Source organism: Chrysemys picta, chromosome 4, assembly GCF_011386835.1.
Source record: "Chrysemys picta bellii isolate R12L10 chromosome 4, ASM1138683v2, whole genome shotgun sequence".
Lineage (NCBI taxonomy): Eukaryota > Metazoa > Chordata > Testudines > Emydidae > Chrysemys > Chrysemys picta.
This window is the reverse complement of record NC_088794.1, coordinates 85,978,965-86,006,887: the sequence shown is the minus strand read 5'-3', so window position 1 is coordinate 86,006,887 and position 27,923 is coordinate 85,978,965. Positions and strand designations below refer to the sequence as shown.

General features: G+C 39.8%; 1 protein-coding gene across 49 annotated transcripts in view; it reads right to left on the bottom strand.

Annotated features, from left to right (window-relative positions):
* Positions 1–27,923, bottom strand: part of GPHN (gephyrin) — a 534,893-nt gene that overhangs the window by 102,796 nt on the left and 404,174 nt on the right. For 10 of the 49 annotated variants that reach the window (XM_065592862.1, XM_065592859.1, XM_042849316.2 and 7 more), the window contains one exon: positions 16,250–16,306. The exons of 37 other annotated variants lie outside the window; for them this stretch is intronic. In XM_065592862.1, coding sequence (XP_065448934.1) covers positions 16,250–16,306 — 57 coding nt within the window. Of the gene's footprint in view, positions 1–16,249; positions 16,307–21,022; positions 21,065–27,485; positions 27,558–27,923 lie in introns of all 49 variants that reach the window. 2 more of the 49 variants (XM_065592897.1, XM_024109450.3) reach the window with 2 other exon arrangements.

Below are 27,923 nucleotides of genomic sequence, written 5' to 3'. Positions count from 1 at the left end.
AATTTGGAAGGGTGGGGGGAAATCATTCTCCAAACAGATTGGCAGGCTGAATTGTTTCCTGTTACAAGATCCAGACAGAGCAGTCATTTAAAAAAAGATACTACTCATATTTTGACCATAACAACAAAGATTACATACTAAGGATTACATACTGCAAATAAAGCAGTTATGAAAGGTCATCTTATTAATAGTCTCTTAGTTGAAAAAGTGAGACTACAAGATAGATTGCAACTGGTACATGAGATGCAAAACCAAAAATCATATAATTAAAAAAATAGTTGAAACAAAATCATACAAAAATTCATCAACTTAAGTTGCAAGATAAACACTGTGCTAAATGATAAAACAGAAAAAGCTCTTCAGATATATAAAATAATTATTCAGTGAAAAGAGGGACAAAAGGGAATAAAGGGGATAAACTGTTAGATAGAAAGCTATAAGGAAAGCAAACTACCAACATAATCCTCCATGCACGATTAGGAATGAAGAGAGGCAAAAAAAAAAAAAGGGAGATTTTTTTCATATTATAAAAATATTTACAAAAGTTATTTTTGTATTAGAAAAATAGAAATTATGAGCTAGATTGTGTCTTGAGGTAAAGTCCAGAGTATGAGACAGTGAAGAGATGTGCTGCCACAAGAGGAGTGCTGGGAAGGCATAGTTCTCAGAGACACTTGTTAGGGATGGATGAGGGAATACTGGGCAAGCAATACTTGTGCTTCCCCTGTATGTTCTGTGCCCTCAGTCACAAACTGTAAGATCCATATGGTTGCTTGGGGTTACTGGGAGGGGATTGGGCAGCCTTATTACTTGTTGTACTCCCATACAGCCACAAAGGATGACACATTTTAGTGCTAAGTAATGTGAACCTCCTCATATTTCATTTAGGCATAGCTCTGCTTGAATAATTCATCAGAGAGGAAAAAAATTAGTATTTATAAATGATATGAAAAATGGTAAAGTCCTGGATCAAGATGGGTTACCAATAAAAATATTATAAACGTTTATAGGGAAATTGGCAGGTCCTCTTCCAGTTACAACAGCTGTTATTCCCAAACCTGGAAAGAACCTTACATCATATAACTCAATTTCTTTATTAAACTGAGATGTAAGATTCTGACCAACATATTGGTGAACAGACTACATCATAGAGACAATATTAAGTTATCAGAGACCAAATAGGTTTTATAAACAATACAGATAATCATATATGGGTACTAGGAACATTATTCTTACTAAGATAAAAAAAGAAGCCTGTACTACTCTTCTAGTTAACTGCTGAAAAGGCCTTTGATAGGGTTGAATGAAGTTACTTTTATAAAACTATAAAAAGCAACAGAGGGTCCTGTGGCACCTTTAAGACTAACAGAAGTATTGGAACATAAGCTTTCGGGGGTGAATGCCCACTTCATCAGACGCAAGTCTTGCGTCTGATGAAGTGGGCATTCACCCCTGAAAGTTTATGCTCCAATACTTCTGTTTGTCTTGAAGGTGCCACAGGACCCTCTGTTGCTTTTTACAGATTCAGACTAACACGGCTACCCCTCTGATACTTTTATAAAACTGAATGCCTTGGGAATAAGTTCCCAGTTTAAGAAATGGATAATATAAATTGATCTAATACCTTTTCTTTCCAAAGAGACACAGGAAAAAGATGTACCACTATTATTCACAATTAGCAATGTATCTATTTGCCTAATATATATGCAATAACATAAGGATAAAAGGTGTTTCTGAAGGAAAAGAGGAAGTTAATAACCTTGTGCAGTAATGATGGTTCTTCAAGATGCGTGTCCCTATGGGTGCTCCACTGTAGAGGTATCTGCATCCCTGCCCTGCTGATCGGAGAACTTTAGTAGCAGTGTCCATTCAACCCATGCATTTGCTGCCCCGTCGTGCTCTGCCACGAGGCTAACCAGCGCTGTGCAAGTGAACCCTCCTCAATTCCTTTTCTACCGCAGAGTTACTGGCAAGAACTCCGTGGTAGAGGGGAGGAGGGTTGGTCATGGAGCACCATAAAAACACACATCTCGAATAACCATGGTTACTGCACAAGGTGAGTAACTTCCTCTTCTTCTTTGAGTAGTGTCTCTATGGGTGCTTCACTGTATATGACTCCCAAGCATTATCCCCCACTGAAGGCTGGGGCTTCAGAGTCGAGTCTGTTATGGATGATAGCCCCAGGGCAATGAATATGGTGTCTGAAGCAGAGTCCCCCAAGATGGCATAGTGCTTTGTAAAGGTATGTGCAGATGCCCAGGTAGCTGCTCTGCAGATTTCTGATATAGGGACACCCTTGGAGAAGGCAATGGACGAGGGGGCCGATCTTATACAGTGTGTGCGTATTGAAGATGGGGGTGGTACGCTGAAAATCTGATAACAGAGTTTGATATAGTTTGAGACCCTTTGGGAGAGTCTTTGAGCAGAAATCGCTGTGCCTTTTGACCTATCAGCATTGAAGAGGAAGTGTCTTTGAGATTTTTTAAAAACTCTTGTTCTGTCCAAATAGAAGGCCAAGGTTCTCCTCACGTCAAGCATGTGGAGGATGGCTTTCCTATTATCCTGATGAAATCTGGGATAAAAGGTTGGAAGGTGAATGAGTTGGTTCATGTGAAATGCAGAAGTCACCTTGCGAGTGAACTTTGGATGTGGTCTAAGCATGACTTTGTCAGGGAAGAACACTGTGCGGGGGTGGGGGTGCGCCATCAGAGCCGCTATCTCTTCTATCCTTCTTGCCGAGGTGATGGCGATCAGGAATGCTGTCTTCACGGAGAGGTGAGTTAAAGGACAAGGGGCCATAGGTTCAAATGACGGTCTGGTAAGTCCTTTTAGTACTAGGTTAAGATCCCATTGTTAGAGCCCTGCGCGGATGCAAAATTTATATCCGCAGATGTGGATATCCATGGAGTTGCATGGCTCTAGCGACAACGAGTGAGATCAGCAGGGCCATAGCCAGTGACCAGGCCAAGACCCACAGTGGCAAAACGCATCAGCATGTGGGAGCACCACACGCAGGAACCAGCATCCAGCTGTCCCTTCCATGCAGCGATGTGCGTCTCCTGTCCGGGAGTGCAGTGGTTCCCAAACTTTTCGGCATCACGCCCCCTTTTTAATTTTCGAGAACCCCCCCCATCTCCTTTACCATCATCCAACTCCCCCGATCCTTGTCCCCTGATCACCACCCCAGGACCCCACCCTCTATCCAACCCCTCCCCTGGTCCCTGTCTCCTGACTGCCCCAACCCCTGGATCCACACCCCCACCCCCTGACAGGCCCCTCGGGACTCCCATGCCTATACAACCCCCCCTGCTCCCTGACTGCCCCCCGGGACCTCCAGCCCACCCTCCCCACTCCCTGCCCCCTTACCAGGCTGTTCAGAGTGGCAGGACTGGCTTATTAGAAAGCCTGGGAGATGGGCAGGCACAAGCTGCGCTGCCTGTGTGGCGGCATAACTACGGGGGAGGGGGGACTGGAGGGGAGGGGCCGGGGGCTAGCCTCCCTGGCCGGGAGTTCAAGGGCCGGGCAGCCTCGTGCCCCCCATGGAATTTCTTCATGCCCCCCAATGGGGCGCACCCCCCCAGTTTGGGAACCAATGGACTAGCGTGACCAGGGACAGCTTCTGGGGCATATGACTGTGGGCACATAGGTTATAGCTCACGCCAGACTGCATGAGATGCCTCCAAGCGTTCAGTTCAGTTTACAGACTGCCTGTGAGCCTGGTGCCTGCCCAAGTAGACAGGGCTGTGAGTGGTTCAGACATACTGGAGGAGCTGCCCGGGCCGCATGCTGGCTCCTGCAAGCAATGGCCCAACATGCTGATGCTTTTGCCACTGCAGTTCCTGACCTGGCAGCTGGCCATGGCCCTGCTGATCTCGCTTGTTGTCGCTAGAGCCCTGCAATTCCGCTGATATCCACTTTATATCCATGCATATCCGCATCTGTGGATATAAATTTTGTATCCGTGCAGGGCTCTACCCATTGTGGGGTAGGAAGTCTGGGTTGAGGAAAGAGGAAACCTATTCGTAATTGGGTGGGAGAAAATGGAGTACCCTTCTACCTGCTGGTGGAAGGTTGCAATTGCTGCCAAGTGGACTTTTAGCAAGCTAATAGAGAGTCCCGATTTCTTGAGAGTGAACAGATAGTCTAGGATTACAGGTAGAGTGGCTTCATCCAGGGTGATGCCTTTGGGCTGACACCAGATCTGAAATCTAGTCCACTTTTGTAGGTAGGTACGACAGGCAGTCTGTAAACTGAACTGAACGCTTGGAGGCATCTCATGCAGTCTGGCGTGAGCTATAACCTATGTGCCCACAGTCATATGCCCCAAAAGCTGGAGGCAGTGTTTGGCTGAAATTTGGGGACTGGATTGCACTGGCTCTAGAAGCATGGAGAGGCTTAGGAATCTGTGATGTGGGAGGAGCACCCTCGCCCAGATGGAGTCGAGGTTGGCTCCTGTGAATTCTAACCTCTATACCGGCATTGATGTCAAATTTTTGAGCATTGATTTGTAGGCCTAGACTCTGGAATAGATCCAGTGTAGTATGGGTGATTTGTTGGGCTTCAATGAAGGAATGTGTCCCAAAGAGAGAATTGTCCAATAAGGATAAATCATGATGCCCTGGAAGCGTAAGTGGGCTGCCACTACTGAGAGAACCTTGGAGAATATTCTGGGGGCCGATGAGAGGCCAAAAGAGAGTACTCTGTACTGGTAGTGGTCTTGGTCTAATGTAAAGCTGAAGCATCATCTGTGACTCGGTTGAGATGTGGAAATATGCATCTTGAAGGTCGAGGGCCGAGAACCAGTCTCCTTTTTACTAATGCTGGAATAATTGTTATGAACACGACCATCTTGAACTTCTGAATCTTGACAAATTTATTGATCAATCTGAGGTCTAGTATGGGTCTCCATCCTCCCTTTTTCTTTGGTATCAGGAAGAAGTAGAAGCCTTTGCCTTTTAGATGTGTGGGCACTGGCTCTATGACTCTTATGCTGTGGAAATGGTTTATCTCCTGTTGTAGCAGGCTCTCGTGAGAAGAGTCAACTGATTATTATAGTGTATTTGTTGTATGGTGTTCATTAGATAAAGGAAGTCTAATATCCTCCCTTAATTATCTCATACAGATAGCTTGGGGTGGGGACTAGGGAGTTCTGCATCCTGTGTAACCAGTACACTACCACGCAGTCTTATTTTCACACTACCTCAGTCACTGGCAAGTTGACTGATGAATCACTTGGATTAAGGACTATCTTGTTTGTTGTCCTGTCCGACCACTATTAAGACATGTCCAAACCCTTTGCCTGTTCTAGTTCAATTGCTTTTTAACTTGGTGTCTGTCAGGAAGGCTGAAACTCCAATAGTGATGTAAATGAAATCGTATCTTCTGGAACAGAAAAAATTGCTCTCTGACCTTAGCACACATTAACAGGATTAACATTTTTAATAGCGCTCCAGTCATCTTTCTTTCCTAGTCCCTTGTTTTTAAATTAGGCTTTCCGCTACTTTCACAGTTCTCTTCCTTGTCCACAGTAATAGCCAAATAAATTGTAATAACGCAACAACCCAATTCAGACAATATTGCTCAAAATGGAAACTATTTCATCACCTGTTTTAAAGGGATGACAGTGAAGTATATGTTTTAAAAGGTTTATCAAATTTAATATAAATTCCCTACAAGAATATATAAAAGAAACATTATTAAGGTTGCAAAGTCAAGCACTATAAAGTTAGGCAATACCAGAATTCAAGTTATCTGTGCAATCCTATTTTTTCCCATAATGTGTGTATGGATTATGATAAATAAATTACATGATAACAGACAATTTTTTCCACAGGAGACCTGCCAAAGATGGATGATGATAAATGTGGGTTTCACAAGAATTCTGCTTTGTGAAAAATTCTGAGATTTGAGAATTTCATTTCATTTTGCATTGGGACAAAACTGAAACTTCCTGAAATTTTTTTTAAATTAAAAATGAGAGACACTTATCCCAGAATAGCCAATAGTTAGGCTACTCACCTGAGACAGCAGAGTTCAAGTCTCTACTCTGCCTTATTTAGAGAAGGGACTAGAACATGGGTCTCCGTTATCCAAGGCCTAACCACTGGCTATTCTGGGACAGACCAGTTTCTCTGTCTCTTGTTTTGACCAGGAATCCCACTCTGGACTTTCCCAATGACATTTTAATAGAAACCAATATATTTCTGCAAAAAGTGTCAGGTTTGATGGATTGGCATTTTCTGATGAAAAGCCTTTGTCAAAAAATTCACAACCAGCTCTAGTTAATTTAATGAGGCAATTGGTCAATATTTCTTTTTATCTCCACAGTTCAGTGAGGGGGGTCTCATGTTTTGCTTATCGTACACCATACAAGCCCTGCTCTGAAAAAGGAATTATTTTATTCCATCATGGGTTTTTCCTTTGCATTTAGCATTGAAGCACTAAATACCTTACAAATAGAAAGGCATTTGTCTTAACACCATCCCTGCGAGGTAGGGAAGTACTCTCATTTTACAAAATGGGAAAGAGATGTATTTAAACCAAACTTTTCAAGAGTATCCATTAATTAACTTGAGACCCCTATGGCTGGATTTATTTTAGAGGTATTGAGCACCCAGAGCTTCCCTTGACTTCAGTTGTTTTTGTGAATGCTCAGCTCATGAAAATCAACCACTATGTGTCTTAGGAAAGACACCCAGAAAATGTTGGTTTAAGTGACTTGCTTGGCATCACGTAGGAAATCTGTACCATAGCAGAGACAGGGATAGAACCCAGTTCTCTTTGGAACCAATCCAGTGTCAAACTACAATATCATCTTTTCTCTTGCTGAAGCCCATTACTCATTTGAACCTTCTAACTTCTGCAATGAAGTCATCTGACAACAGCGTCATTCCCCATCCATTTCGTGTGCTAACTACCAATTTTGCAATCTCAATCTAAGATTTTGCCCTGTAACAAATGAATAAAAATATAATTGAAGAAAAATCTCCTTTTTGTTTAGTTAACACTTATTTGTTGTCAATGTCTGAATAAACAGTTGACAGGGAAAGGGAGAGATCTCTTTATTCAAAAACCATTGTTCCGACCACTTCTATTGGGGTCTGATAAAAGGCCTATAGGAGTCAATAGGAATCTCTCTTTCCATTGACTTTAGAGGGTTTGAATCTGATCCTTTATGTCTGAGAAAGCTCACAACCTGCATCTTACATCTCCAACTAGTCCTCCAGTAAAGTCAGCACAGACTAGATGTGACATTCCTGACACTTCTGAGGTAAGGGGGGAAAAACCCTTTAAACCTGAACAACCAACCTTTCAGACCTTTGTCTTATAAGGAAACAAGAAAAGATGCACAAACCCTCTTTTTTTTTATTTTGCAGGTCACCTTTAAGGGCAAATTCCAACTTCCCTTGTAAGCCTTCTTTTTACAATGCTTTCTCAAACAATTTTGGGGAGAAATTTTGTATGCTTGGTAACAGTCCAAATGGGATTTGTAGAGTTTGAGGAAAACTAGTTGGACCATTTTTCAGTTATTTGAGAATGAAAAAACACACTTTTCCCCATATATTCCAATCAGAAATTTTGAGCTTGGATAACTTAAAAATAGTTGAAACTACAAGTCTTGAATTTATCTTGTTTTTGCACCTTTCCAAGAGACTTAAAAAACAGCAAAAGAGCTAACACACTGTCCAAGGAATACTGATATTTGAAATCCTTCATTAATGCTAGATATTACTGTTTTTTAAGTATCCTTGTCATACAGTTATACATATCTGTGGCAGTATATAAACACACATACATAAATGTGCATACATACAGAGGGAGACTCAGTGGGCCTTTATGTCATCACCAATGGGAAAAGGGTAGCAGGAACTGTTTAAGAGTAGCTCCTCTGCACCATCCCACTGCAACCATGACTTCCTGGCACTTCTGCCCTCTGCTGCACAGTTCAGTACAGTGCAGGGATGCACACTATCAGTACAGTCCCCCTCCATCCAGTCTCCATTATGCAACAGAGCAGGACCAATTCTGCTGCCCTAGGGGACCTCTATGGCCATGGAAGAGGAGGTTAAAGCTGGCCCTTATGAAGTTTATAAGCTCCACAAGTGTAGAGTTTGTAATCTGTTAAATTTATAAACGCAGAACTGGGACAAAGCATCATTTATAGGCTGCACAAATTCAACAAAGACAGACCTGAACATATTCCCTCTATTGAAATCTAATTTCTCCCCCCCATCTGAATCTTTTTAAAGATTTCTGTATCAAAAACTTTGTGTTGAAGTTTTTCTGTACTGAATTCTTAATGAATTATATTATCACTGCATTGCACTTATGATGCATATATATGCCCATCATATTTTTCCCCAGAGGAATATTTCTACATAGACATTAATTACAACAGAATCTTAGTGATAGGAAATTTCCTACAACCTATGCATAAAACTCAGTTTCCAATCACTTATAACTTCACTATTTAAAAAAAAAAAAGTAGCCTGGAGATCAGTCTTTAGTGAGAACAGGACATAAAAAAAGTTTTTAAACATTCACCTGTTCTGATTAATAAGTCATCAAAAAAAAGCACTAACAAAAATATTTGCAATGCGAAAAAGCACATTTTTCAACCTTCTATAACTTAATGGATGAATGGATTTTGCTCAGACTTTCTCAACAATATTTTCATTTGGGCTGGGAGGTCTAAGTGTGGGAAATTTCAGGCTAAAAAGAAAAACATTTGAGAAAGTTATGAGTGAGTAAAAATAGGATATGAAAATCCCAACTTAATTTTAACTATAGTGGTCATTACAATGATTGATATATGTAGTACTCTTAAGAGACAAACACACAGTACATGTACACTGTTAAATATAAGGATGAATAAAACTCCTTTCACAAGGGGTAAATAGATTAAACAGAGTAAAGTACATGAATCATCAAGAATTGTAGAGAAAGTAAAAATACATTACGTGAATCTGCTTTGTGCCCAGTATAAAGTATAGTGAATTTTGCTTTATGAAGAGGCAATTATTCATGGAGAGCGCAACAAAGACCGTATTACCTTGGGGGGAATGCTTAAAGTGAAATCAGGATCATCATGGCTGAATAACTGGTTTATTTCAGAGAGTTTATAACAGGTACAGGATGAACAGAGGCTGAAATGGAGCAAATGCTTCTCTAAGAACTATATTGTCAAGTGTAAATTACAATAGCTTTCTAAAAGCAATCATTAATAACAATTGCAGGTAACAGAATTTGCATTAGAAATCTGCCAAAACGAAACACCATAGGCAATTTGCCAGGAACTGGAAGCCTGAAGGCTTTGCATAACATTGATCAGATTCCTCCATGACCATCTTGAATATGGCGGTGCAGCCTGCAAAAATCACAAGGCCCAGCATAGATTGCTACAACTTGAGCCAACAGGTGTGCAGACCTGTAGCTAAAGTTAAAGGTGATGGCAACCATAAACTGCACTGTAGAAATCAATGGGCTGACTGATAGACTAAATTGAAAACAGAATATAGATTTGGCTGGGTTTCAGGCAACAATGATTCCTAGAATTGATTACAGAAAAAGAGATATGGAAGACAGGAGTTAACATGCTAGGATTAAGCACATTCCTTTTTTCTTTCTTTACATGCATTTTTCATGAAATCACAGATATGCAGACAGAGAGGCTTGGGGAAAAATCTTTTTTCCATATTAGAAAAAAGTTTACTTTTTTAAACTGCAAAATAGGAAGTTAGTGTAACCACTGATAAGGACAGACTAATATTTGAACTATAAATTACTGACATGGAAAAAGTTGTACAATATTGAAGCTGACAATATGATTTATTAGAAACAGTTTCTATCTGCTACAGACATGAGTAAATTAGGTCACATTTGATGTCATTTTAAATTGGATGATTATGCCAAGAAATCTTACAGCAATACAATTAAAGTCAGTTTTAATTTGGTTTAATTATTTGTATTTCAGAGATGGAGCCAACTTCTCAAGGATGCTGCTCTAGAGGCTGACAGGATTTGCAATTTAATATATCTTTTTCCTGGATTAATTTTGGTTTTGGTGTCTGGCCCCTCACTTTTCCTCCTTCCTAATCCCCAGAACAGGTGTCCAATGTCTGGTGAAGACATCCAGAGCTATAGGTACAGACACAGGGGCTTAAGAATACTGGTCACAGATCGAGCAACAACTGTATGCTTGAAGTGCCAAGGTTGTTATGATTTCCTTCTCCTCTCATTCTCAGGGGGAATCCCTTTGCTTTGCCAGGCTCTGAGAGCTCATGGCTAATTATTGCAGCTGCAAACCTAAATCTAACTAGTTAGATTGCTGCAGGGAACTGAACCTTCATTACAGCTGCATAAACCATTGTTCCTGAACAACTGTGATGAAGCTGGAGCCATGCTTTTCAAACAGAACATATAAGTAGAGCAGCCCAAACAAAATCACTGGTAACTGCTGTATGCTGGACAGTAGCAAGGTGCTCAATAAAGAGAAGTTAATGGCTGGCTAGAATAGAAACCCAGTATACGTGCTTGACCAGGATTGTTCTGCCCTGCATGGTGCAAGGTAGGGTAAAGAATAGGGAAATCCTATGAAAATATATAATTTAACTGGATGCAATTATGAGCAAAGGGAGAAACTATGAGACTAGTTGTGGAATCTTCATCACTGGAGATTTTTAAGAGCAGGTTAGACAAACACCTGTCAGGAATGGTCTAGATAATACTTAGTCCTGCCATGAGTGCAGGGGATTGGACTAGATGACCTCTCGAGGTCCCTTCCAGTCCTATGATTCTACGACTAGGAAATGTGAAGCTAAATCACACCTGAGTCTAAACCATATCCACTGAATCAAAAGAAAAGACAAAAAAGTTATTTTAGATCTGCTAGTCCACCTCTCAGGCAAAGTCAGTGCAGTATTGTTCTCTATGGGGATTGCTAAAAGACACTAGTCTCAACCACAGTTAAGGATGAAATGTCTTCCTGCTCCAAGGAAGGAGAAAAGAGGGAGAAATGTACAGATGGACAATTTTAGTTTAATGATTTGAAAAGAACAGAGAACTTGAGAGTGCCAAGTTGAGTACAGTGGAGAATTCTTCCTCGGTTAAATTATTTTTTGATAATGTGGAATATCAATATTAGGTGTTATGGTATGATATGATATATATTTGTCATTATATCATTTAATTTTTTAGTATTGGTGCTTTCTTATTGAATATTCTGATTTTTTATTTCAGCTCTGTTTGATAAATACAGAGCTGGGGCATTATGACAAAAATTATAAGTATATTACTTTGAATAGATATGACTTCAACAAAAATCTAGATTATGAAGAGAGACTTCCTTTATAAACCCAGTTTTTACTATCTCCCTAAATCTAAAATTGATCCATATGAATTATCATAGACATTTTATGCCGGGATAGAATTTATTACTCAAGTCAGAGGCAAAATGAACAAGGCATTTGTAAGATGGGGTAATCGGAAAAAAAACTGGTGTTTTCATTTTTGGGAATTTTCCTAACTTTCTGGAGCATCCACCCAGGAAAACAGTCTAGTCCAGAGAGATTTGTTTTAATTGGTTGTATCTAGCTAGTACTGCTTCCTTAGACAGAAGTCACAGTAGCTCTCTGAGCAGAGCAGCAGTAGAATTAGGCCCATATTTTCTTTCTGTCTTGAATGTGGGATATGCCAATGGGTCGAATTAGGGCTTAAGCAGTGGGCACACTGAAGGGATCATATGAAGTTGAAAAGATATACTAGTACAAACATAAATGCAGGTGTTTTTTAAAATGAATTTTATGGTCCATACCAAATAGATTGCACAAAATCTGTAATGTCAGCAATAACACAATCATTTTCTCTTTCAATTTAACATAGGAGAATTTAGATAAATATCCATGCATGAGATAAAGTCAATACCCTATTTTGCAATATAGCTAGTTCTTATATCAAGAAAGGCTCTCTATTTGGGTATGCTGAAGTGAATTCCACATGTAGAATTTTCTGTGAGACTATTGATCCTAACATGGAAGTGAAGGTGATAGTGTTAAGCTGTTCTAGTCACTGTTCTAGTCTATACATTCTCATGGGTACGCTGACTGGATCCTAGGTGTGACACAAACTTTTGCATTTTAGCACGCCATGAAGAGAAACACAAACTTGCCTACAGGTTGCAACTTTGATTTACTTTTTCTCTTAAGCTTTCAAAATAAAACAGGTGATTTCAACAGCAAAATAAAACATGAACCAACCAAAGAAAAAAAAATCAAGGAAAATATAATGATAAAAATGTAAATCACTATAAAGGGAAACTGCCAAGTAGTTGAGACCCAAACTTGACCTACTGTTTGAAACTGAAAGAGAAATTCCTATGAATTCTAATTTTACTTAAAAATACTCTATTCTATCAAAAGGTATTTAAAAAACAAACCAATGAAACAAGAACAGTGAGCATTCACATAATTTCATGCATAACATGTAGTCTCCTTTTGAACTCACACCCCTCATTGCTGAGTCACTGAGGCCACAGGTGTGTAAAAACAGGTGTCATTCTTATTTGCCCTTTTGCAAGTTGAAGATGCTGTCAAAGGACAAAATTAGCATGTACATTACATTATACTGCGCTCAAAAACAAAGGGGAAAAAAAGCAATATTCAGCCAAATGAAAGAAGCACTAGCTTTGAGAAAATAAATGTTATTTTCAAGCTTTGAAGAGCATTTTTACAAAGAGTAAGTATTCACAGGGCACTCTGGGCGGGCAATGCTGATTTAATGTAACATGTCCAATGATGGATTAGTAGTTCTGTGATGGTGCTTAATCCCCATCACCTGTAAGGCAACAGAAGGAACCTGATTAGTTATGCTCTACACCTGGGAGATTAACTAATTGCCTCTTGGCTAGAAGAGGTGGAGCTAGGCTGACTAAGAAGCTGAGGGAACTCAGATAAGGGGAGATCTAGAAGAGAGGAACTAAGGGAAGTACCCTATCCTTTGGAAGGTCCTGGAGGCAGGTCTGCTGGTTTGGGACTGGCTCTGGCCAGGATTCAGCACTACGGAGTAGGCTTATCTCCTATGGGGAACCCTAAAGTGGAGATGAGCCCCAAGCTAGGATCTGTGAGGACTAGAGAATGAGGCAGGAGGCTGTGAAGGGTGGAAAGCCAGTTTAAGTGGTACTTAGATTCCCAGCAGGAAAATCCAGGGATGTCAGTATCCTGACAAGGGGAGTATCTTAGAGGCAAGGATGTGCATCTACAAGCTCTAGTCATGTTCACAGAATCACAGGGTTAGAAGGGACCGCAAGGGTCATCTAATCTAATCCCTTGCCAAGATTCAGGATCATGGGTGGCACGTATAAGAGGTTTGGGGAGGCTAAGCATCCCCAAAAAAGGTTGGCCATGCAGGAGGGCAAATGCCATAGATGTGGCATCTGTTATCTCCATTTGGAGGTGTGCCAGCCTGCCGCTTTTACAGCGCTGGAAGCCAAGCTCCCTAGAAGTAGGTGTGGGGCTACTGGTGCCTGGATTGTGACTCTGCCTGTGTTCCACCCCAAGGCCCCACCCCTGCTTGGCCTCTTCCCCCCTCCCGCCAAGGCTCTGCCCTCACTCTGACTCTTCCACCTAGACCCCCTCGCTGGCTGCTCACTCCTCTCCACCGGGGGAGAAGAAGCAGAGAGGAGTGGGTGGGAGGCTCGAGGGAGGGGGCGGAGTGGAGACAAGAAGAGGCAGAGTGCGAACGAGACCTCGGGAGAAAGAGGTGAAACGTGGGGAGGGGCTATGGTTCCTGCACCAGTGGCCCCCGCATTTCTAGGGAGCTTCTGGTGCTTGCGTGTAAGCCTCCTCCAAACAGAAGACTCATGTGCTGCCTATGTGCAGGTTGTTAGACATTTAAGACTAGATTCTCCACCCCAACTGAGCTCTGCTTGGGTGCAGCAGAGAAGAGGAACTTCAAAGGAGCTTTTGTCTCATTGATCCTGGGCCACTTAGTGCAGGCATATGATAGAGCTTCTGAAGAGCATTGGACTGGTGTATGGTCCCTCAGTGCTCTTACAGCAACGGAGGATCAGGTGTAGCACTGCTCTGCCATGCCACTGAAACACTCCTTCCCTCCTCCATTGCCAACATGGCAGTTGGCAAAGGAGGTGGCTACACTACCAGCTTTCTGCCAGAGAAGAGCTCATGTGGGCACCCGGAATGCTCCGCTGGCTATAAAGACTGAAAAGTTAAAAGCAAATAAATGTATAAAGAAAAACCACTAAAACAAATTACTGCCCTTTTACATGTGACTAATTTTTTGTTTGCACTTTTCCTTTCATCACAGTCAAAGTAATTTCTGTTTGCTTAAAGATTTATTATGTGCCAATCACCATGACAAGTTGGCATGTTACATTGTTTAAAAACAATGCATTAATCAAGACAGTCCGCAACAAAGTGCAAAAATTGCCATTCTTTGATAAAATCCCACCCAAGATATAAACATATAATTTCCTCATTACACATGAAAGCAAAAGACCATGCACATTTTACATTACAGACCCAGTGGAATACTGGGAATGAAGTCCTATTTTCCCATTAGATAGTTTACTGGTCTTCAAAAAGAGCACTAAAAACGTATCTACGGTAACATGCAATTCAACTTTTAGATTTTATTTTTTTTAATAGCTATTAATTTAGTCTTTGCCTTTACATTTAAAAATATTTTCATGATTTCAAAAGCTAATGATTTCATAGATCATACATTTCCTGACAACTAATAACTGGATGAGGCCTCAACTCCTGCAGTCACCCATTAATTGCTCTAACAATTATCCATATGCATTGCTTCTAATATCTGGCAAACACTCATTGAAAAATTCTACATAATTATAATATCAAAAGGAACCACCACTGACATTAATTTGCCCCCTTGTTGGCAGTATCCCAGAGAGGGCAAGGACTAAATGAGCTATGATGATGAACTCACCCTTAATTTCTAGATATGGTTTCTTTAGGTCATACCCAAAGCATATTGACATGTACGGACAAGATACAAGAAACTTGCACTATACTGCTCATGCTGTATCTTCTGTTGATAAACAAAGGACATTAATGTCGTAGTAGTATCCAGGGCTGTTAATCTGGCACCCTTCATTGGTGTTAAAAATTCACTTGAAAGCCATTTTGCCCAGGAGAAACAGCAAATACCATCGAATATATTGCTCTAGGGGAATGTAGGGGTAAATTTTCACAGGGCAGAGGCCCAGCCTCCTTTTTTTGTGGGGACCACTGGAGCCTGTAATCAGAGATGCAAGTAGAATCACAAAAGGTGAAGAATGTGGGTACAAATTTTGCAACCACAGACTGTGCCTGCAAAACCTGAGGTCACCCTTTTGATAATTTGCCCCATAGTTATATGAGCAGTTCCTTATTACCCTGTCAATCTTTTGTCTTCAGGCATTTCTCCTCTGGGAAGAGGATGTGCTCACTCCATTCAGAAGCAAATGTGCTAACTGTGTAGTCTCTACTGACATGCAGAGACTAGCACAATCACTGTATTAATGACAGAATCAATGCCCGTCTCCCACCATAAATTAAAAACATTTATGATAAAATGATGGTGTTCAAAGATCAAAAATATATCTCCTGCTCTATAGATATTTCATTTGTTCACTCATAGAGCAAGATTAGCAGAGTCTGTTTACCATGTCTGGATACAACTTCCCAAGTTTTCAGTCACAGGAACATGTTACTTTATGGCAGCAGAACACTGGTTCATCAATTTCAATATCCTGCTTTAGAAACAGGCCAATATCTGATACTTCAGAGGAAAAGGAAAAAAACATAATGTGTCTAGCCAGCTGTACAATGCCATATTTGTAGGAGAAACATTCACTCCTACCCCAGCTTAGTTCTAAAACATGAGATTCAATTATTCACAACTTGGCACATATAATTTTAAATGTAATTAAGGGCTATAACTTTATCCAGCCCTTTTAAAAAGCCCCACACTGTATTTGACTCAATGACATTGTGACACAGGAATTCCATAGATTGATTGCATATTCTATAAAATAGTTCTTTTTCATTCTGCTAATCTTAGTAGCTCTTAATTCCATCAAATAGCCCCTTTGTTCTTGTTTTGTCAAATAAGGATAACCTATAGTATTTTACTATAAAGGGTAAGTAGACAACCAAATCTAATTAATCAGTTTCACAATCAATATATATTCCATAACTAGCCTTGTCTTGTGGAGAGGAAGAGCTATACATACCCTTACTGCAGATTTCCCATAACACAGATAATCTTGTCTCTCATCTATGGGACATACCTAACAATACAGAGGACACGTAAGAACAAGTGTGCACACTTTAGTGCCTCCCTCTTTGTAACTAGTTTTTCATGCTCCACTGTTTTTGGAAACTGGGGGATGACATTATGATGAATATTTGATTGCTGCTACACTTTCAACAAACATATTGAAAGATTTCCTTCATTACTTTCAGCACACATAGCACATGCAGAAGCGAGAGCAAGAGCAAGAGAGAATGACAGTGATAGTAAAATGGCTGAGATACAAAGAAAGATAAAATAATGGGGCCATTGAAAAACTAAGTGTTGTTTTATTAATTTAGCAGGCTTAGTTTTATACTTTGGTTACAGTATTTTTAAGGCACAAAACTAAAGGCCAAGTACTTTTAAACATGTAAGTGCAGCGAACCTGGTCTAATTCTTGAAGTGAATAATTATTACTATTTTAAAAAATAAAATGTTGCTTGTTACATTTTGTAATGACTGTCTAATGAGTCAATGACAGGCACAGTTATACTGGATAACTGCTGAGTCAGCACCATTGTTAGCTAATATATTTCCATCTTTCATACCTAACCAACAAAAAAGCCCAGTTAACATTAATAAGAGTTAAAGGCATGAAGCTTGAGGATTTTCACCAATGGGGAAAAACTTTAACAGCAACAAATAAAACATACATTTACATAGTTTGTCATAATATAGTCTTAGAGCATTAAAACTCCACTTCTCCTAAAAGAAGGAAATCTCTTTTTTCAAGGAACTAGAGAAAAGAAAAGTCCCACTAGCTAATGTGTATGTGTACCATTGCCCTATAATGTCTAGAGACTAACAGACTCTAAAAACCTAGAAATGGCTAAGAGTAAATAGACATTCTGAAGAACTGTTCTATCCATCAGTATGCAACAAATTCTTAGGTTGGCCATGCTTATAGACACTCAGAGGCAAGTCACTGGTGAATAGTTTTTGGCACTGAGGAACTGTGTCACATGTTCAGTTTTCCACCTGCATCTGGCAGAAGCAGCTTGTTGAGCTGTCTTCACTTGGGAAAGGCCACAGACTCTGAGATTTGCAAGCGATGTTCCTCACTTGTCTTTTTTTCTCTCTCCCTCCCTCCTGCGAGACCCTTAACTGACACACCTCAGAGTGGTAGGAATAGGTAAATGCAACTAATCCTCTATACACCAGTGCCCGTCTTCTCCAGCTGTGAGGGACTGGCTCGCCCTGAACCACCAAGAGGGACAGACCTATCCTGGCCCCTCTTAGGAAGCAGTATAGTTCATTTTAGGAGACAAAGGAACAAACACCTTCAACGTAATCTTTGGGGAGAAAGGCGTTTCAGACAGCTCTTTGTATCTTCTACTGGGTGGAGAAGCAAAGCCTAACAGTCTCAGTCTCCTGTATACAGGGAAAACTTAACATTCAGGACACCTGGCTGAGTCATAAGAGGTTTTTTTTCAGCAGAGCGGGAACTGAACAATACTGTATTTCCGTGAGTCTCCTGGAGTGGCGGATTCTGTATATTGACTTATTTGTAACAAAAAGTTGGCTTCCCTCTGCTCCAGATATTGGGAGATAAGTATATGTATTCGAATTCAGCTTCAGACCTTTTCCTGTCTTAGCTTGGGTGGTCAAGAAAATCAAAGTAGATGGGGCATATTCCTAATGGCCTGGTATTGGCCTTGCAGGCCCTGCTTCTCCCATCTGTGGGAAAATCAGTTGTCCCTCCCTCTGTTATTTCTCATCAAAGATCTTGTAATGTATGTAAAATTCATTCTGTTGCCAAGACATGGACAAGATCAAACTGGTGGTCTGTAACTTGAAAGGCTGGACCAATGAGATTTGGGTTACTCTGATCAATTAGTAGGTATCTTGCTTCAGTCCACTAACATTGCCACTTCCGCCATATTTTAATGTTATAGTGTCCTTGATCATGATCTCACCTTTAAGTTTACATTAGTATAAACTGATCTTTCTATTAATGGATTCAGTAAAGGATCCATGTGGCTAAGTTGGGAGTCACTGGGTATCCTCTGGGAGAGTCTCGTATCGCACCATGATATTTAATGAAAGCAATGGCAAATTTTCTTCTTCTAATCAAAACACCTGTTTCCAGATATAAGTTGAATTTAGAAATGAGACAATTGATAGAGCAAAAACTATGCTACTACTTCATTGTTATCCTGCTGAATAGAGAGTAACTTTACCTCTGCAAGAAGGAACAGTAAACTGAATGCCTTGGATATCAAGAAACCATTTGTGCAGTGTTTTCTTTGAGTGGACCTACAAACTACATTCTGATTTTACACTCACATATGCTTCTCCTTAACTCAAATTATTATTCCTGCTCATTCTGCCCCAACCTTTCTCACCCTTAGGAAGTAAAGTGGCATTAGTTGGGTGTCTATTTGGCTATAAAATTTTATTTAACAAATCAGATTTTCATCATACAAAAGGAGGGATGGCTTGTCCAGAAGTTAGTTTGTTAGCCTGGGACATGTGAGATGGAGGTTCATTTCCCTGTTCCATCACACACTTCCTGTGTTATCTTGGGAAAACCACAGTTTCTCTGTGCCTTAGTTCTCCAGGAGTATAATAGTATTTCCTTAACCCCCAAGGGTATTGTGAGAATAAGTATATTAAAGGACGTGAGCATGAAGAGACTATAACAAAGAGGCCATAAAATACCTAATATAGATAGCATGTGCTTGTAACAACAAAGATCTTACTGCCTTTGAAGCAACTATCTCCTGGTGGATACAGGCAACAATTCCTGAATCATATACGAAGACTGGTAAATCACCTTCTTCTGCCTTAAGAGCTTTCTATAAGATCATTTTCCACCTCATGAGCACAGTGTAACAGAACATCTTTTGAGAAGGTTGGTGCCATTTGCCTAAGATGATACCTTTGGGTTTTGCAGTTTTATATCCTCCCTTGATTTCTATGTTCTCTAATTTTCCCTCCCTTCCTCCCTCTTTTCTCTCTCTGTGTGCGTGTGTATTTCACAAGATTTTAAGTGTTGGGAGTTGTCTCCGGGTCTTGTGGCTCAGTTTCTGAGCATATATGAAGGGAAATTAGGTGCCAATACTTCAGACCTGACAGCTACCATGGTGAGTGACTATTAACATGGTCAACCCAATAATCCCTTCTAGATTGACAAATTACTGATTACGAGAAAACTAGATTGTAAGCAGTTTGGGGCAAGGACTGTTATTTACCATATGTGTGTACAGTGCTTTGAGCTACAGTGTTACAACCTGGTTGAGGCCTCGAGGTGCTAATGAAATAAAAATGGTCAAAAGTAACTATTCTCTTTTAGTTCAAATGGTAGAGGGCTTTGTTTTGGGGGTTAAAGATCTCACTTTCTATGTATGGTTGAGCTGATAAACGTGATGTCAGTACATACTGAACCACAGCATTCATTTATCGGTATATTATAGAGTCTGGTTTAATCCTAGGATGATGTACCAGTGGATTAAGCTAGTGACTAAGGCTTTTGTACTGTAATGAGCTTTATGTGGGCACAATGGTCCACTCATGTGGCGCTCACAGAAGTATTGGGGCCTGTGCTTCTACTAATTATGGCTTTACAACATGAGATAGAGCTAATTCTCTTCTTAGGAATTCTCAAAGGCTCTTTGTAAAATATATAATGATGACTGCTTTGGCTCTAGATTAACTCAATATGGTGTACAAGATCGAGTCTATCTCCCTGGTATTCATTAACTTCCTTAATTTATGGTAAGAATTTGTCAGCTTCCGTTGTGTACACTTTACCTCACTGCCACCCCAAAAAGAGTGTGAAGTAAAAGGAGCCAATTTTATATCATCACTTTTCTGACTGTAACTTCAATTTAAAGTATTTTCCTTTTCAGGTTCTACTAAATTGATATGATCCCTTTAACATATAGAAGCTTTACCTTGAAGCAGATGTGAAAAGTAATTAAAAATAAATTGTGTTTTGGGGATAAGATGACCTCAGCCAGTCTTTGGAGAAATAAGCAGGGCTCTTTTAATGTAAAGATAAACATAAACATTTAAAAAAAATGTGTTTCATTAGAGGAACCCAACTCATGACTGGACATTTCTTGTTGGGGAAAACTTGTTTAACTGATAGAAAACAGAAAAATTAACTGTATAAGGAGCAAGGAAAGAGATATGTTTAATGAAACAGTCAGTGGTTGTGATACCTGCTTGTGAAAATCTCAGGAAAAGATAAAGACTGCAATGTAGTGTAACTGTACATTTTAGCCTCCATTAGTAGCAATGAACTTTAGAAATCCATAAAGTAATTCATATGTAAAGAGGCAATTATTAATCAGAGTGCAACAGCCATTTCTGAATAGCCTTTCAATTACTGAAGTTTCAGCTATACTACTGAGCACAAGATAAAATGGTTAGAAAGGCTGACAAAAGTGTCTTGCAGTCTGGGCATTTCTGTGTCCATCATGTGAACAGTCTCATTATAAATTAATGGGTAATTAAAGAAGTTTTCTTTATATAAACTTAGATCATACGTAAGTAATAGTTGCTTGGTTGCACTTTACACCATGATGGTCCCAGACTGACATGGTGATACTGAAACCATACTAGACATGGTTGCAGAGTGAGCATGCAGAATCTATCCCCAAAGTGTTTTCTCATTTGTACAGTACAAGGCAAAATAAAAAAAAACCTCAAACAAGGGTGATGGGTGAGCATGTTGACTGCGTGATAAAACGCGTGCAAAGTATACCTCAGAAACACTATAGGTGGATGAGCACGAAGGGAGCCGAGCCTGGTTGTGCAGCGGGGAAAAGAAAACATTGTTAAAAAGGAAATGGTGGCCCAGTAAGGGTCTCAGAAGGTTTCTGTATAAGTGGTTCCAGCACTGAGACATTAGCAGGAGGTTCATTTAGTTTCTGAGACCAGAGACTTCTGTGTAAGGATATCCCATAATTTAGTCATTTAAGGTGGAAGCTTCTTTGAAAATATTGTAAAATAATGGTTATAAACTAACAGTGAATTTGAAGTAAGGATTCAATCTTTCCTCCCCCAGAGAGGTGGTAATGTGATAAGAATACCCTCATTAGGATATTCTGGAATGAGGTTTTCCAAATATCTCTCATTTAATCCTATAGGTTTTATTCTAGCTCTGCAAAGCTCACAGTGTGGAACATATTAGAGACTCTCTCCTTTACTGTATAGCCTACTGATGTCATTTGATTAGGTGCACAGTGCCAGTTTTTTGATACCATCTACTCCTCCAAAGAATGGGAGATCATTACCATTCGCAAAAGCTATCTCAGTAAAAATAAAATGCAGAAAGAGTCTCAGTTTATTCATAGGAAACGTGGTTTTCCCAGTAATTTGAATCTCAACCCCCCTTCCCAGATGGTAAGTATTTCATTTTTCACAAACAGCATAAGAATTCCAAGGGCTACATTCTGTTCTTCTTTACACACCACGTCTTTGGTCATCAGTTAATTTGAATTTCAAGAAGTGTTGCAATGTAGTTTTCGCGTCAAGTTATGCCAAGAACTGGATGTAAAGATCCAAAACAGTCAAATAAATAAAAAAAATCAAAGAAAGAAGAGAAGGTGGCTTCTACAAGTGAGTTAAAAATATCCTGTTTTGACTTTTATGAAAACCTGGATAAATGAGTGGCCTGCTTTTCAGAAGAGCAGAGCATCCAAAACGTCAATTGATTTCAGTAGAATCAGTAAGTGTTTAGCATCTGTTAAAAATCAGACCAGATACATTAAAGATGAGAGCTTCTGTGTATGCTACTTGTTCTCATAGAGCACTTGCTGACTTAGGTAGCTTGATGGAATGAACTGGGAATACAACTCTAATGTGTAAGTAACATGTTGGCTTTCTTCAATGTTAGCCATGTAGATCTCATGATTCCATCTACTTTTTTCTTCATCAAAATTATAAAATATCTAATTCCAGAAAAATTCCACCGTTCATGCTTAGTCATGTTCCCTTATGCCTTGATTACAGAATTCTACAAAGCTGCTCATGCATCACTAGAAATATTTAAAAATTCTATCCAAAAACAATTTTGCTCCTCTCTAGCATTTTGCATATCATGTATTTCCCTTGCTCTTCCTACATTCTATCAGGGCCGGCTCCAGGCACCAGGCACCCAAGCACATGCTTGGGGCGGCACCTGGTAAGGGGCGGCGGGGGGAGCGCAGCGCAGCGCGGCATTCCGCGGGCGGGGGGTGCTCCGGCGGCGCGGTGGCACTCGGCGGGGGGCGGCGCTCTGGGGGGGGTGTTCCGGCGGCGCTCGGCACGGGGGGCGGGCTCCGGCGCGTGGCACTCGGCGGGGGGGCGGCGCTGGAGGGGGGTTCCGGCGGCGTTCGGCAGGGGGTGGGGGTGGGCTCCGGCGGCGCGGGGCTCGGCGCTGGGGGTCCGGCAGTGCTTGGCGCAGGGGGGGCTGGCTCCAGTGCGCGGCGCTCGGCGGGGGGGGCGGCGCGGGGGGGGTTTCCAGTGGCGCTCGGCGGGGGGGGGGGCGGCGCGACTCTCGGCTGGGGGGGGGCGGCGCTCGGCGGGGGGGCTCGGGGGCGGCGCTTTTTTTTGCTGCTTGGGGCGGCAAAAAAGCTAGAGCCGGCCCTGCATTCTATTACTAAGAAAATCTGTATGGCTAAGGAATATTTTAAGTGTGCATGTCTGCCGTCTGACACTTATTACCTCCACCTGATGTAATAATTCTTTATGACAACATGGAGCAGCAGGTTGTTTTGGAAAATGATTATGTCACCAAAAAAAATAATGACTTTAGATGAATACAAACAGCAGAAGATGCACCCTGAAGAAGCAAAACATTCTTTTCCTACATCCTCTTTTTGCTAAAGAATTAGTCAAGAAACAAGTAAAAATAGGATACAAAGCAAGATTGTTTCTAAAAGGATTATAGGTTATCTCTATACTAAACCAGTGTGTGCTTTATTTAGTCTCTTCTTAAACATCTCTTGTGAGGTGGCCTCCCTTGTCAAATTATCCTATGGCTTAATTGTCTTCACTCAGATATTTTTTCATCAATATATAATTTAAATTTATGCCTTAGCTTCAGGCTCTTATTCCTCCTGACATTTAATCATATTAAAGCATTCCTTTATTATTGTGTTATAACTTTGAAAATATTTACAGGCAGCCAGTAATATTCCCTGTTCTAAAATGTATATGTTAACTTCCCTTAATCTCATTTTATGCACAATTTTTTCATCATTTTATTCAACCATGTTTAGATTCCCTCTGTCATTTTCTTACAATGATGAGCTCTAAATTGTACATAGTGCTCCAAGAGTGGCCTTACCATGGCTCTCACATGATCCTCCATATACACATTCCAGTATAACTTCTGCTTTTTTTTGGAACAGGATCACACTGTGAGCTCATGTTTAATTTGCTGCACATTGATAAACTTCTGGATCCTTTCTGCATCACTGCTCTCTGACTAACCACATCCCATTTTGAACTTATGACTTGTACTAGTATTCCCTTAGGGCATTACTCTGCATTATCTAAATGATATTTCAACCCATTTCTCCATTTTTTCTTTAAACTCTCTTGATCATTCAGTAATTTCTCTCTAAAATCAATAGTGCTTTCAATCCCCTCCTAATTTGGTGTCATCTGTAAATTTGAATGATGGACCTTTATGCATCTCCTTCCCGTTAAAGGGAGAAACTCTCCTCATTTCACATGACACCAAACAGTCCCTGCACATTACTTGAGGTGAAGCTACCCAGGATGTACTAAGAATTGAGCTTTGTTATATCACAGACACTCAAATAAGGGGCTAAACCCTCAGTTGCTGAAAACTGGCAGTTTCAGACTTTAAGCTGTGCCCACTTACAGCAGTTAAGAACATGACTCAACGGCTGCATTAGTAACTTGCCATGAGCCTGATGCATAATATACACATTGCATCTGCTCTAGTCTTTATTAATAAGACACAGTCAAAAGGGACTGAATGACCCATAAATGTAATCCTTCATCATAATCAAAGAAGGCAGCTTACTCAGATCAAGATGAAACACTGCATGTTGGGCCCCAACCCCTCATGGGCTAGCATTCTGTAGGAAAGATTTTGACAGCAGTCCAGGCTTCATTATAGAGCATCCATGGCGATATTTGGCCTCCATGCTGCATTTAGGCAACTCCTACCTTGATCCTAAAAAAGGGAATCTTTGATATGAAATCCATGTTTGTCTAACCTGCACACAGAGGCTGATGGACACATTGTTTCAGGAAATTGTGTATGCAGAATTTCCATGTATTTTCAGATTTAGTATCTCCTTACAGAATTTAAATGTTGTCAGTATTTTTCTGAGGAATTTCAACAAATTAAAATAAAATTCTAGCCTGTGTTACAAAGAAAACCTAAATACAAATTGATGCAGTGCTCTGTCTGAGTCTGCATGAATTGTCTGAGCCACCTCAGGTTATCAATTCTGAAAATTAATTTTGAGCTTTAAAATAACACGGTTGTTAACTATTTCACTGTCGATCATTTGAGCAGCCAATGTGCTTTTATCCAGTGTAGCTGGATTCATCTGAAAGAACAAAAATAAGGCTGAAAATTTCAAAGTTGGAAATTACTAACTGTTCTATGAAATATTTAATTTTATTTAAAGAGAAGAGAGAAGATCTGAAGGTAACCGGAATATCTCCAGATGAAGAGAAATAGGAAGATATCTGATCGATGATCTCAAGGGGGAAAAGAAAGATCTCAGTTCAGGATAACTTTTTTATTTTTTAAAGAAAAGATATGACTGACTATATAAAACGTCATTTTTAAATTAAAACTAACCAATAAATATACAAATGTGTTTAATTTGCTAGTATTTGCATATATGTTTTGAGTTGATATGCTTTAAAAATATCTGGCAGATTTCCCAACAATTTCAGCAGAATCTGGAGGAAAAAATTCCACAGAATCTGGCAAAATTTACTACAGATTTCCAGTGGATCGATCAATGTGAAAGACATGTATTTGAAAATCATTATTAATCAAAGGTTCCACCTTAATAGAGTACAGAACTGTGCAATAGCAAGGCCTGTTAGTGAGAAATTAATGCTAACAGTTACTACCTATTCCCTGTCCCATACCAATCAATACATTTGCTGCATCATAGTCATGTGAGCAACTTTTATTTAAATCCCTTTCCAAAAACAGTGTGGAAAATACGAAAATTAATTTGAAAGTGCACTTATAAACTATTCCCTCACAATTTTGTTTTCAGATGCACAGCATTTACTGAAGGTTTATGCCACTATTTGGTCTAAGCACTGACACGGTTCTCTTCTCCCTCAGAAAGTTGCCTCATGCAAAGCATCCATTATTATGACACTCATCAGCATATTTAATTAAGGTGGGGAAACTGGCTGCAGATTTTGCCTATTTAATATCTTTCTTGCCAATGATCTCAGTCATCAGAGGAAATTTAGGGGCATCTGTGGCATCTACAGTACATATCTGGGATCAGACTCCGCCCTACCTACTCATCTAAAATAATTGCCCTTCAAATGGTACAGGTCATGATGTGACAGGTAATATGGCATGGAAGAAGAGGGTAACTTAATATTAATCAGTCTCCCAATCTTGAGTTGTCTACTCAATCAATTCTTGAGATATCTAAGGTTACTGCAGACACATATTTTCACTTTGCACTTGTCCTTGTGTGACATTTTGTGGGCAGATGTATAGTCAAGTACAACTTTTGGTAGTATTAATTTTCAATATGCACTTTTGCTAGCTATATGTTCACCCACTAATACTGTGGATTTGGGATTGAGAATCCTAAAATAAAAGACACATCCTCTGCCCTTATAAGACCTAAGAAGTTCAATGTTTTACCAAATTAAAAAAAAAATCGCATGTGCACAATTAGACTGGCTGCTTAGAAATGTATGCCAGTGAAATGACATGAGATCCAAAGTGCTCATCAAACTGATTTTACAGAAAGCTGCTGCCAACCAGCAGCTCAATATTCTTCCATCTCACTGGCACGAGATTATGAGTTCAGGGACTTGACAATGAGCAGGGATTATCTTTATGTCTGATATTTAGCTGAAAATTGAAATGTTCAGATACACCAAAAGTAATAGGTAAAATGATCAGTCTGAAGCTCTCCCTTCCCTTTCATAGCACCATATTGGATTTTGAATCGAAATGGTGATAACTGTAAAGCCAGCTGCCTCAGTGTATGGGAGAGACAAACCAGGACAAGGATCTACATATGATGTTTTGCGAAGAAGACTCATGCAACTGATCTTTTTGCATAAACAAAGACATAATTTGCTATGCCTATCATGCTCATGTTCTTTCCTTATTTTCATACAATATTGCATGGTGCAATTTGCCTTTCAAATTCTATCATCAAGTCAAGAAGTAGGTCTGAAAATGTCAAGGCGACTTCTCTTTTAGGAATGAGGTACTATCTGTAATGCTCTACTGGATACTTTGTTGTAGATTTCTTTGGCTCTATGAACACTGAACACTCTTATAGAGGTGTCATGAATTATATGCTGGACACTAATCCTTATTTCATATGATTTTTTGCATTCTGCATGAATTTTTTTTAATTAGAACACAAATATGATAAAAATCTCAGAAGGTGCTGAATGTTTGTTTATTAAAAGGGTTCTACTAACTCAAAAGAAGCTGTGAAATTTGATTAGCTGTGCATTCAACATTAAAATTTCTATTTTTTTTCTTTAGATCAAATGTGGGCCCAAGAATCTCAAGGACAGAACTATATCTGAGCCAATGCATCTGGATTACCTCAAACCAGCTCATAGTTTTCAGTTCAACTACAGCTTTTATTAGATATAGGCTGCCCTTCAAACAGGGGATACTTACTGGATTTAATTTAACTACAATGTTCAGGAATGACCTACAAATACAATTTTGATTTTGGAAAGGGAGTTTTTGTAGTTGTTTAACCATTTTCTGCCATTAAAACCCGCCAGAATATGGTCAAAATTAATTAAAAAGGCACTAGGGTTTTTTTTAAACAAACCCAATAGGTACGTTAGAATTCTCTCATACATTACAATGAAACCCCAGCTAGAAAAGAAAGAAACACGTAGGGAGAAAGAGAGAGAAAGGAAAAAGATGGAGATGAGAGGACAAAACCAATCAGATTTGGTGTTACCAACCAGCGGAAATTTAAAAATAAATAAATCACCGAGTGAAATCGTACATTTACTCGGAGAGAGCATCCTTTGACATTGCCTTCTAGGTGATCTCTGAGCTCCTCCAGCTTTCGATGGAGCTACATGTAAACATCAGAAAATGAATTGAAAAAGCAACCTGTTCTCTTTTCACTTTTTTTCTTTTTTCTTTCTTTCTTTTTATCTTTTTTTTTTTTAAATAAGATCATAGCATAACACATTTTTCACTGCCTTTGGCAAAACATTTCAAGACGTCAAAGTTCTTTGCACAACAGAAATATACATGCTCAGTAAACTCTGAAGTTGGAAACCAGCTATTTTTCTTGATTAACAATGCTCTTTTTTCAGTATGGGAAAGATAAATACAAGTACATGGACACATCATTCTAAAGATATTTGCTATCAGGAAGATTGTTTACATGTTTTATTTTTGGCAAGGTAGTCTGTTGAAAATTGTCTAATCACAG